Genomic DNA, 12,664 nt, shown 5'->3' on the forward strand with positions numbered 1-12,664 from the left:
TGACACGATTTTTAACAGGTGTAACTTGTCAGTGCCAGCATACCGTACCGTACCACATTTATTTATAGAGCACATTTAAAAACGGCATGTCAGCCGACCAAAGGTCTTGAACACAGAAAGAGGTCAATGTAAACAAAAAAGCAGTAAAACCAATGTTAAAACGAGCCCTCAATCAAAGAATACAACAGGCTGATGAAACTTAAAATTAAGAATGCAACCCAAAATGCAAAAACCTAAACATTTGGTTGCAATAACAACATAAAAACTACTGAATAAGAGCAAAAGAGTAAAAAGAAATAAATACATTTCAGGGACAAAGTCCACTAATTAAAATGCTACCATCCTAAAGCCATTCTGAAGAGATATGTCTTAAGGCTGGATTTAAAATACACAAGTGATGGAGCCAGACGTGCTGAGAATAGGAGTGCATTCCACAGTCCTAGCCTGCTTCAAAAAGGGCAAACACAATCTCTTCCTACAAGCAAAGATATCTGGTGCCTGCATTCACTTCCCATTTGGATCAACCATCCATCCATCTGTTTTCGTCTGCTCATCCGGAGTCGGGTCGCGGAGGCAGCAACCTAAGCAGAGAGGCCCAGACTTCCCTCTCCCCAATCACTTTGACCAGCTCCTCCAGGGGAGTCCCAGTGCTACCTAGTCAGCTGAGAGACATAGTCCTTCCAGCGTGTCCTGGGTCTACCTTTTAGGCCTTCTCCTGGTTGGACCTGCCAGGAAAACCTCACCAGGGAGGAGTCCAGGAGGCATCCTAACTAGATGCCCGAGCCACCTCAACTGGCTCCTCTCGATGTGGAGGAGCAGTGGATCTACTCTGAGCCCCCAAGATGACTGAGCTTCTCACCCTATCTCTAAGGGAGACCCCAGACACCCTGCAGAGAAAACTTCAGCCGTTTGTATCGCTATGATCGTGACCACAGAGGGTTGGAACTTAGATCACCCGGTAAATCGAGAGCATTGCATTCCGGCTCTTCACCACGACAGACCAGTACAACTCCCGTATCACCGCAGATACAGCACCAATCTGCCTGTCGATCTTGCGCTCCAGTTTTTGTTCGGAAGATCCCGAGATCCTTGTCTCTGCTCATCCCCTTGTCTGTGCCTATATCCTGTCCATAAAAGTTATGAACAGAATCAGTGACTAAGTGCAGCCTGGGCAGAGACCTGTTTGGATATCAGAGAAAACAAAAACACACACACACTGTTAAGTCCTTTACTTTGTTCTGGATTTGATATATTTCATATTCATTGTTTACATATTTGTGTTTTAGCTAATTGTAGTGATTCTTGCTTTCTGCGTCCTCCGCCTCATTCTTTGTGCTGAGCAATCCATGTCCGGGTCTCCCGGGGCTGCACCAGCTGGGCCCCATGCGGTACCAGCCCTGATATAGTCCTCTCCAAATGAGACAGCCCAGAGCACCCCCCAGCAGCTGAGTGGGGAACCGAGGAAAATAGGCTAGAAGACAGAGCAGCAGAAAGATCCAAAGCCCAAGGAGGAGAACACAAAAGAGAAAGAGGATCCTCAGCGGAGCCTCAGAGACCCCTCCGAGGCTGAGATAAGGGCCAAACACAGCAGTTTCCTCCGCCAGCAGCAGGCAGCACAGACAGAGAAAGAAGACATCCTCTGAAACCTCATATCCCCTCCAAACCATCCCGCCTTTCAGGCACTCTTTCTTGCTCTCCCCCTCTCGCAGCACCAGCAGAGGCTGTCCGTTTGCTACCTCTACATTTAAAGATTCATAGCAGCTTCCTGTAGTGTTCTCCAAGAGGTCTAGTAGTTTACAGAAACCAAGCCAAAGTCCACCTGCTACTGCAAGCCTGGAGAGATGATGAAGGGAAAGTAAGAGGGAACGACGGATGGAGAAGGAGAGAAGGAAGACAAAGGAGCCAACGAAGATGAAGGTCCATCCCCAACCGGAGTGCAAGAACAACCTGGAAGGAGGAGGAGAAAGCGTGAGGCCAGGAGAAACGTCTTACTGGAAAAACTAAACTTTGTTCATCAAGTGGATGCATCCTCTCTGATTACTCCAGAGGAAGTTTCCTCCCACAGTTCACAGCCATCCTTCTTTATTCTAAATTGACCAATCAGGTTCAAGTAAATGAGAATAAACAGGAAGTGGTCCTACCTGTAGAGGAAGTGGCTTTTCTTGGCAAAGATGCTGTGCTGAGATACCCAAAGGCTCAGGGTGGGGCCGAACACTACCACCGCTGACAGCAGCAGGTGGAAGTGCTGCCTAAACGCCGTGTTACCCAGAAACCTGGCTGCCAAGTCCGTCAGGACCACTAGCACCGTGTTGAGGAACATCTGAACCCACATTCAAAGCTCTGACCAGATCTAAACTAACAGGAACATCAACTATAGCAGTGGTGTTTGTGTAGATTCTCCACCTTAAACCTGACAGCATGCACTTTTTCATGCAACAAGGCTGTAAAACGCTGCAGAATGCACCAAAAAACACCAGTAACAGCTATTTTTACTGGAAAAACGCATGTCCTCATGCATTCCGTCATGCACAAGGGCTAAAAAGAATGAAGAAAAACCATCCTCTTGCCGAAGCTGTCCCAATGAAAAGCTTGATGCTTTGGGGGTTAATCGTGCAGAGATCCCAAGCTGCTGCCTGTGCATTCAAATCCTCAGATGTTAGCAGTAAAGTTTCTTTAGCCATGTGAGAGTTGTGTGCTGCATATTGTGAATGAGACGACCACTGGCTCCTAGCGTTCCACAAACTCTAAATGTGTGCACACTGTGAAATCCAGCCCAGAAATTCTTCGGCCCAGCGGGCTCCTGTGCGGACTCAGACCTCTTCTGCTTGTAGCTTCTGTGTAGTTTGAGCTGCAGCTCAGGGAAGGTTTCTGACTTTTCTTTGGCTCCTTCTGCTGAAATAACTCTTGCAGCCGCGTTACCGTCTGAGACATCTAACTGTTGCTCTTCTATTCCCACTGCAACTCTACCCTCACACCTCTCCACTGACATTGACACTTGGCCTTTAGATATTAGACTTGCCACACGTCTCCTCACCTTCAAGGATGTCAAATAATTTCTACGAAGGTTAAATCAAAGTCACGACTTCTGACTAACGTACATTTATTACACAGCAGAACAAGATTAAGCAACACAAAACAAAATGAAAACAGTGTAATCAGTTAGACAGGGTGTCACTCTGTGTGTGTGTTCATGTGTATTATTAGCAGCAACCTTTGCGCTGTATCTGGTCTGAAACTCAGCTGCTGCAGCAGTTTGGTTTTGTCAATCACTGAAAGGCACGCCCCCACCCCCGCTCTTCTTGCTCTCTGACACCAATTTAACTCATTTAAATCTACTCTAATTGCTTCAGTTAACTGCATCATCACCTTAAATCCATAAAACTCAAACACAAATGTGTAGATGCGATGGGTTTAACTGCTTCTGTTTTTGTCAAAGTGACCTTACAAACCTGCCGTCAGTTTCCTCTTCAGTTAGAGAGCTTAGTTTATAAAGTTATCACTGAGTGCTGTAGGCTACGTTAAGGGTTCATGTAAGAAATGTGGGGCTGAGCGCTAAGTTTTAGACTGCATGTTTGTTTTTAGAAGGCTGCAAAGAACATTTCCCCGTGGGGATAACAAAGTTGGACTGACTGATAAATTTAGGTTCTTGAGATGAATATTTACTAAAGCCCAGTTAAAAGAAAAACTAGTAAATAGAAGATTACGACACTGTTTATTTAGCTTATTTAGCAACATCTGGTTGGTTAAACCACTGATGTTTGATATTACTAATTTAAATCTTTTGGGTAAGGAGGTTGAAAGTTAACAAACCAACAATCTAAATCACAGAACACAGTAAACTCCTCTCATTTGTTCCTCATCAGGTTTCTCCCTGTGAGTTATGTGTCACTGACACTACTTGTGACATCGTTGTTCCCTCTCGTGGTGAACTTAGAAGCTGTTAGTGCACTGGGTTTGTCTCGTCGCTACACTCCTGCTGACATCTGGCACTGAAGCACAAATGTAAAATGTGGTGGGATAAATAAAAGAATCTGAGCTTTGATCAGTCACATTTTGAATTTTGCAATTTCACTACTGACAAAAACCCTTTTGTGTTTTTAAAATTAATGTAAAGAGAGGTATGTGACATGGTTTTCTTCAAACGGAGAATTATCACTTTTCCGTTTCCAGTAGTGATGATTTGTGCTGGATTATGACGTTAGGATGTACTTTCATGATCTTAAACTAAGATAAAGTGCTTCCACCTTGTGGACACATGCTGACTTCACCATTTAACCCAAAATTGTAACAGTTTTTCTTCTAAAACACTAAAACACATTCTCTAAACTTCAATCATATTTTTCAAATCAAACACAGTTTTAGACATTACTAACAAAACTCACATCTTTTCTTAAAACCTTAAACACTTCCTGAGCCTCTAAACACATCTCACACACGAACAGCAAAACTGTAAACACTGGCAGAAAAATGTGAACATAAGTAAAACATGGCTGCCATCTTTCACACACACTGGAAACACACGATTCTAAAGATGTGATCAGGTGGCACATGTGCATTTGCATGGATCGATACAGAGAGGCAGAGGAGGAAGAGTCCATGTGAGAGGTGGTGGAGTGGACTAGAAGGAAGTGGACGAGGAAGACCCAGAACAGTCATTACTGTAATATTTGGGCTTTATTGTCCACCGTGTCCTTGTTCAGAGGACAGCAGCATGAAGAGTTCAGCCCAGTCGGAGCACATTCTCTGTGGGCGTCGTCATAAGAACATTTAGAGAAGAGAACAGGCAAATGTTCATTGTTGCACAAAATGCATCCTACTATACTGTAAGCTGAGCTGTCAACTGACCTCTACCTGGTGGTAAGTTGACTTCAGTGGTGGGGGAGGAAGCTGGGCAGTTCTGGCAGACTTAAACGTATTGTGATGGTCTGCTGCTGGCGGAGTCTCCTGTAAGAAGGAGCTTTGATGTGAACCTCTGACAGAATTTTGAAAACGCCCTGAGTGGAGCTGGGGACACTGAGTCCAAGTGGGCCATGCTTTGTGCTTCCATTGTTGAGACGGCTGACCGGAACTTTGGCTGCAGGGTCGTCGGTGCCTGTCGTGGTTGCAATCCTTGAACCCGATGGTGGACACCGGCGGTTAGGGATGCTGTAAAGCTGAAGAAATAGTCCTATCGGGTCTTTTTGGCCTGTGGGGCTCCAGAGGCAGCTGATAGGTACCGGCAGTTCAAGAGGAATGTGGCCTGGGTGGTCGCGAAGGCGAAAACCCAATCATGAGAGGAATTTGGTGAGACCATGGAGCAAGACTTCTGTCAAGGTGATTCTGGTTCACCCTCAGGTGCCTCAGGATGGCAAAGCAGTGCACTACCAACACTGTTTACAGTAGTGATGGTGTGCTGCTGACCTCTATTCGGGACGTTGTGGATCGTGGGTGGAATACTTCAAAGACCTCCTCAATCCCACCGGCACGTCTTCCAGTCAGAAAGCAGACTCTTGGGACTTTGGGCTGGACTCTCCAATCTCTGGTGCTGAGGTCGCTGAGGTGGCCAAAAAACTCTTCAGAGGCAAGGCCCCGGGGGTGGCTGAGATCTGCCAAGAGTTCCTTAAGGCTCTGGGATGATGTGGTGCAGCTTTCTCCAAGTCAGGGATCAGGTCCTGCCTCAAGTGGAGGTGTTTAAGTATCTCGGGGTCTTGTTCACGAGTGAGGTAAAGATGGAGCATGAGCTCGATAGGTGGATTGGTGCTGCGTTTGCCGCGATGCGGGTGTTGCACCGGTCTGTCGTGGTGAAGAGAGAGCTGAGCCAGAAGGTTAAGCTCTCGATTCACCGAACGATCAACATTCGTACTCTCACCCCATGGACGAATGGATGGATATACTGTAAATGCTGTAATCTTCATCTCTATGCTATTTGTACTAGCTATATACATTTTAATGGTTTTGTCCCTCTTCTACAGGCTACCAAATAATGGAGGAAGGGCGTTTCTTTTCTCCCAGCAAGAAGCTTCATTGTTGACAAGGTCAGTCAACATGTCACCCAACTGGGATTGAAGACAGAGTAAACTTTGTTGGAAGAAGAAGGGTTTTATGTTTAGCACATTTTAACCCTCCAACTGTCTTCATGGGTGACCCCGCCAGGAAAGTTGACCATTGAGCTGGGTTGATGGTTTATCCCTTGAGGTCCACGTGACGGGTGAGGAGTTCGCATCACCTCACCCCTGCCACGTGGACCTCAAGGGATAAACCATCAACCCAGCTCAATGGTCAACTTTCCTGGCAGGGTCACCCATGAAGGAAGTGGGAGGGTTAAGATAAAACTCACGAGGCACTTTAACGGGGGATTAAACCTACAATCCATCGATTACAGGGCAGGCTCCCAACCCCTGCATCACCACTGTCTTCACAGTAATCAACAGTTTGGACCATCTCTTCCAGCACAGCAGACCTGGCATGAAAAAAGTATGAAGAGAACCCAGACCTCTGCAAGAGCTGTGAAAGTCCTTCAGGATGTTTTTTTCCCATGAGCAAAAGAAAATATTGCCTTTGATGTGAATGAAGTCCATGTGCACAAAGACACGATGATGTGGGATGAATCTGTGTTTTTGTTTTGTTTTTTCATTTCCAGCACTTTCTAATCAGGGTGCATTTTGTTAAACACACCTACACTAAATATTTCCTGTGAACTAGTCCAGGATAGTGTATCTAACAAATGTTTTGTGGTGAAATTATTTCTACTTTTGCGTGGGCTCGTTTATCTAAGTCTTATAGAGCACTAGGGATATCATAAAATAGCTTTAGACCATCTTGTAACTATCGTACAAGCACTTTTTTATTCAATGTGAAGTAAAACAGCATTTGCTATAGTTTCCTTCAAATGTGATCGCTTTTACAGTTTACTTTCAAACTCGCCCTAATTTCAGAGTAGTTTTTGCACCAAGAGTTCACGCTGCCATGAGCAGGACGTTTCCTCTGAACTGAGCAAGGAAACAGTAGAGAAGAACAAAAAAACTCACGCTATCAGGAAGATAAACAATCAGACTCTGGGTCTGTGTGATTATCCGACAGACCAGAAGAAATCTGCAGAAATTTACAAATGAAAACAACAAAAAGAGTGCTCAGCACCCAGCTCTCCGAGGGCAGACCCATTAAAGGCCTGTGTCTGTGTGTGTGTGGCATCCAGGCAGTCAGAACTGCCAGCTGCAGGATAACCGCTCTAATCCTGCACAAAGCTCTGACTGACATCACAAACAGCTGTCTGCCTCATTGTCTCTGTTGCTGAAAACGCTCCAAACCAGTAACCCTGAAAGGGCAGACATGGGTGGACACGCTGCAGAGCTTGTCCTCACTTTTTCTGAAAAGATAAAATATATTTTGTGCTACCGGATTGCTGCTCGAATGCGGCTACTAACAATTCTTTCAAAATAAAAGAGTAAAAGTTGACTTTGCAGCTGACTCTGGACAACCCATGATTCATGCAGACAGCTCTATAAAGATTTTAAAAGCTGTGATTTTTATGTGAAAATTATGCATATCAGTGTAATGTGACATCGTAATTAGTTAAAGTTTAGAGCCTTTGCCTTCATGGCCCATGTGTGCATGTCTCCAATCGATTCTGGTAGAACGGTGCCTTTATCCCCTCAGTTGCTGTCAAATGGAAAATGCCTCTGACACTGTGGCCGGTGAACATGCCCTAACACAGCTGGTGGTCTGTAGCAGAGGGCAGAGAGGTCAGGCCAAGCAACAAACAAAAGCTCTATTAATATCGATCACACGCTGAGAACTAATGCAGAGAACATGTGCTCAATTCCTACTGAAAGGCACAACACCAGTAAGCACAGCTCTTCACTGTGACCTCTTCTTACTTTAAATTAAATATACGTTTTACATTTTGAAAATCATTCAAATTAAAGCAGCTAATCATTGCTGTGAGACCAAAGTGGGCAGTAATAAAATAAACAACACTTGGTGCAAGTTGCATTTTATTTAAATAATTTTGATGTTTTAATCATGTGCAGATGCCCGATGCCAAAGAATGTCAGCCAGCAAAACAACAAAAGTCTTCAACTGATGCTTCCTGTCTCCTTTGTTCCTGCAAGTGGACGATTAGTTAGAAAATTGCTTCAAAAGTTTGAATTCTTTCTGCTGCGGATCTGATCTCGTGACCACAGGGGATGGTGGGAACAGAGACTTACCTTTAGGCTCACTCCTTCCCTTAGCACAATAGGCTTACAGCATCAGTACATCCTATCATCACTTGTAAGCAAAGACAGTTATGCTTTTATTTATTTTATTTAACCTTTATTTATCCAGATGAGTGGATTGAGAACTCATTCTCATTTACAACGATGATCTGGCCAAGAGGCAGCAGCAGCAGACACATGGTTAGCTTTACATCAAGGAAAAACAGGTAAGATGAAACAATACAAGATAAAAATAAGATAAAACAATCAGACATAAAGACAACAGACTGTTTACAATATGTACAAGCAATCAACACAGACTTAAAACAATCACGATCAAACGCATACCCGATGATAAGGCAGAGAATGTCCCTAAAGTGTTTGTTTTTGGTTCAACAGAAATGAAATCAAAAAGTATTATTTGCATCAGTTCTGTGTGTTGGATGGGAAATATTTAAACTGACAGTTTTTATTGTTCATGAAGTGATCTCTGATGTCAGTCAGCAGCTCTGTTAGCAGAAACAAAACACAGAAACACGTTAAGTCATTTTACAGCAGACTCAGAGGGATTAACCCCTAAAGCTGTTCTCAGTTCAGCACAGGTGCGCCACAGGTGGGCCTGTCCTCTGGTTACTGTTCACCAACAGCTGATGTGCATGGTTTAAAAATGTAAACTTTCATCACTCAGTACTCACTCTCCATGATGTGTCTCAGTTGGGATTGATTCACCAGGCCTATACAACAGCTAGGGTAGCATCACAATCAAAAATTGGGAACTTCTTAAAAATGACACCGCAGAATAAACGATCGAGTCTGGAAGCAGTTTCACATTGTCTAGTTTGACCTTTGACCTCAAAGAGCTGTTCAGCAGACCGATATCTGATGTGTTTGGGATCTCCAATTTAACCTTCTCAAGTACATTAAATGAATGAATTATTATTTTATTTTCTTTCTCCTTGCTGTTTATCTGTTGCCGCTGAGTCTTTTGCTGCATCAGCATGGTGTGTGTTTCCACCTGTATGCTGATGACTGTCAGATATACCTTCTTCTCCGGTAGGGGGGTTGATGGCCTCAACTCTCTCAGGGACGTTCAGTCTTGGATGGCCTCTAATTTTTTACTTTTCAATGCTAATAAAACAAAGGTCATCATTTTACACCCTGGTATGTCACAATGTTTTACTGCCGGTCTGGGTTTAGGACAACTGACACTGCATTTGAAGACTGTGGTCAGTAACTTCAGCCCTTGAGCCCTTAAATTTGACACCCAGGTTAATCAGGTTTTTTTCAATCCACGTCGCCTAGCCAGAATCAAGCCTCTGTTGTCTAGACTCTAGAGCACACTTACAGGCCATCATTCATGCCTTCAGCAATTCAAGACTGGACTACTACAACGTGTTGTATGCTGGCCTGAGCCGCAGAGTGGATGCAAGACTGCAGCTGGTCCAAAACTCCACAGCTAGGTTGTTGACGAGCACTGGATGTAGAGAGCACATCACTCCGGTGCTTGCATTTAGGCACTGGCCCCCCAGTGCAGTATAGGGTAAAGTTTTCAATGCTGCTCCTGGTATTTAAGGTGCATCAGGGAATGGGCCCACCTTACCATGCCAGTCTGCTGCATAGGCATGCTCCTTTGTGGGCTCTTTGCTTGCTGGCTGAGGGGCAGCAGCTCACCATCCGCAACTCGAAGTACAAGTCTAGGGGGACCATGTTTTTGGTGCCCTCCAGAATGTACTGCTTTTGGCTGTATGCCAATCTTCTTTGTTGTTTGGTTATAAATCGTGTCTGAAAACGCATCTGTTCCATACGGAAATATTAGTTTAGTTTATTTCAAACAAAGAAAACATACATTTTTTTTAAATACCACAAACAGAAAAAATACATATCATCCCTTCTTCTGTGTTTGAAAAGGAGTAGGTTGAAGTGGAAACTTATATATCCCTACCCCTTTATACATGTAATTTTTACTTGTTTACTAAATCTAACACAAAACCTACATTAAAACAAACAAAATGGTACAAGTCACCAAAAACCACCAAACTATATGGAAAAAAAAAACAAAAAAGAAATAAAACATCTTTTTACAATTGATACAATTTACTTTTCTTTAGAATAAAGGACACCCACATAAATCATCTATTTTCCACTATATACTTGTTCAGAATATGTTTTTTATAATTCATTTTAAACACATTTATATTTGTACTTACTTTGATTTCTTCTTCTAAATTGTTCCATAATTTAACCCCTATTATTGTGATACACATCTGTTTTAATGTTGTTCTAAACTTATGTATCTTTAAGTTTAGTGTCCCTCTCAGGTTATATCCTCCTTCTCTCTCTGTGAACAGTTTCTGTATTTTATCAGGCATTAATTTATTTCGTACTTTATACATTATTTGTGCTGTTTTGTATTTAACCAAGTCCTGGAACTTCATTGTCTGCGTTTTAATAAAAAGTTCATTTGTGTGATCCAAATATCCTGCATTTGTTATTAACCTGATAGCCCTTTTCTGCATTGTCGTTATTGTTTGTAAATTACTTTTGTACGTATTTCCCCAGACCTCTACACAATAGCTCGAATATGGCAGTAGCATCGTATTGTATAATATATAAAGTGCTTTCTGATTAAAAATATACTTAGCGTTCCCCAATATAGCAATGCCCCGTGCAAGCTTCCCCCTAACATATTTGATGTGTGGCTTCCAACAGATCCTGCTGTCTATGACCACCCCAAGAAATTTTATTTCATATTATCTCTCAATTTTTACATGATTAATTACTATATCTAATTCATTGTATCTTCTTTCATTACCAAACAACATACATTTTGTTTTCTCTAAATTTAGTGACAGTTTATTTACATCAAACCATTTTTTTAATTTATTTATTTCCTGTGTGACCACATCCAGGACCTGTTGCAATTCCACACCCGAGCAAAAAACATTTGTGTCATCTGCAAACAATACAAACTTCAATACTTGTGAAACCCTACAAATGTCATTTATGTACATTATGAATAGTTTATGTCCTAAGACTGATCCTTGAGGTACCCCACAATGTATCTCTCTTAGTCCTGATTTATGTTGATTTATTTGCACATATTGTTGTCTATTTGATAAATAACTTTTTATCCAGTCCAGTACTATACCCCTGAAACCATATTTTTCCATTTTTCTCATCAATATGTCATGGTTTACTGTATCGAAAGCTTTCTTCAGATCTAAAAACAACCCTATTGCATGCTTCTTTTTGTCAATGCATTTTGTTATTTCCTCAATAAGATCAATCAGTGCCTGGACTGTTGACCTATTATTCCTGAAGCCATACTGGCATTTCGTCAGCAACTCATATTGATCAACGAAATTATCGAATCTTTTAACAAACAGCTTTTCTAATATTTTGGAAAATTGTGATAGTATTGACACAGGTCTATAATTTGTAAATTGATGCTTATCTCCTGTCTTGTAAATAGGAATTACCCTTGCTACTTTCATGTTATTCAGAAAAAAACCCTTTTGAAAAGAAAGATGACAAATGTGTGTTAATGGTTTTACAATGCCCTCAATCACACATTTCAGTGTTTTCATGTCAATATCGTTCCAGTCTGTACTGGTTTTATTCTTCATATTTCTAACTATCTCATAAATCTCCTTCTCATCAACTGCTCTTAAAAAAACAGAATTTTTATTTCTTTCAACATACTCTGTGGCATCTGTTTGTATCTCATAAACTATTATTTTTTCCTCCAATTTACATCCTATGCTTACAAAATATTTGTTGAATTCATCCACTACTTCATTCATGTTTGTAATATTATTTTTTCTCTCTATAAAATGTTGTGGATAGTTATTATTCCCTGTCTCTTTCCTAATTACACCATTTAATACTTCCCAGATGTCTTTTATGTTGTTTCTATTGTGCTCTAACTTTTTAATAAAATATTCACGTTTACAGCTCCTCACTATATTTATGAGTTTGTTTTTATATCTTTTGTACTTTTGTTCTGCTTCTGTAGTTCTGTTTTTTATGAATTCTCGGTAAAGTGTGTTTTTCTTATTGCATGCATTTTGTAGTCCTTTTGTCATCCACGGTTTTTCTTTATACTTATTCCTCTGAATATTTTTGATAACTGGACAGTTTCTGTCAAATTGACTTTCAAATATATTTAAAAAGGTATCATATGCTTGGTCTACATCATTTTTTTCATAAACAATATTCCAATCTTGTTCTAATAGATCATTTTTAAGACTCTGTTCTGTTTTCATTCTTTTATACATATAGTTAGTTTCTTCTGTTTCATTTTTGTAATGACAGTCATAAGAAGCAAAGACTGGTAGATGGTCAGTCATATCGCTTATTAATAACCCACTTTCCACCTTTTCTTATGTTATATTAGTGAATATATTATCTATTAAAGTAGTGCAGTGTAATGTTATTCTAGTCGGTCTGGTTATTAATGGAAATAAACCTAGACTGTACATTATATCAAT

General features: G+C 41.5%; 1 protein-coding gene across 1 annotated transcript; it reads right to left on the reverse strand.

Moving 5' to 3' along the window:
* Positions 1–1,214: 1,214 nt before the first annotated feature.
* On the reverse strand, positions 1,215–2,563 carry fitm1l (fat storage inducing transmembrane protein 1, like). Its single transcript, XM_015957282.3, has 2 exons — positions 2,142–2,563; positions 1,215–1,947 (listed from the first exon to the last, which is right to left on the reverse strand). The coding sequence occupies exons 1-2, from the start codon at positions 2,330–2,332 to the stop codon at positions 1,287–1,289; spliced, it is 852 nt and encodes a 283-aa protein (XP_015812768.1). The 5' UTR covers positions 2,333–2,563; the 3' UTR covers positions 1,215–1,286.
* Between the last annotated feature and the right edge of the window lie 10,101 nt (positions 2,564–12,664).

This window comes from Nothobranchius furzeri, chromosome 11, assembly GCF_043380555.1.
Source record: "Nothobranchius furzeri strain GRZ-AD chromosome 11, NfurGRZ-RIMD1, whole genome shotgun sequence".
NCBI classification, from domain to species: Eukaryota; Metazoa; Chordata; class Actinopteri; order Cyprinodontiformes; family Nothobranchiidae; genus Nothobranchius; species Nothobranchius furzeri.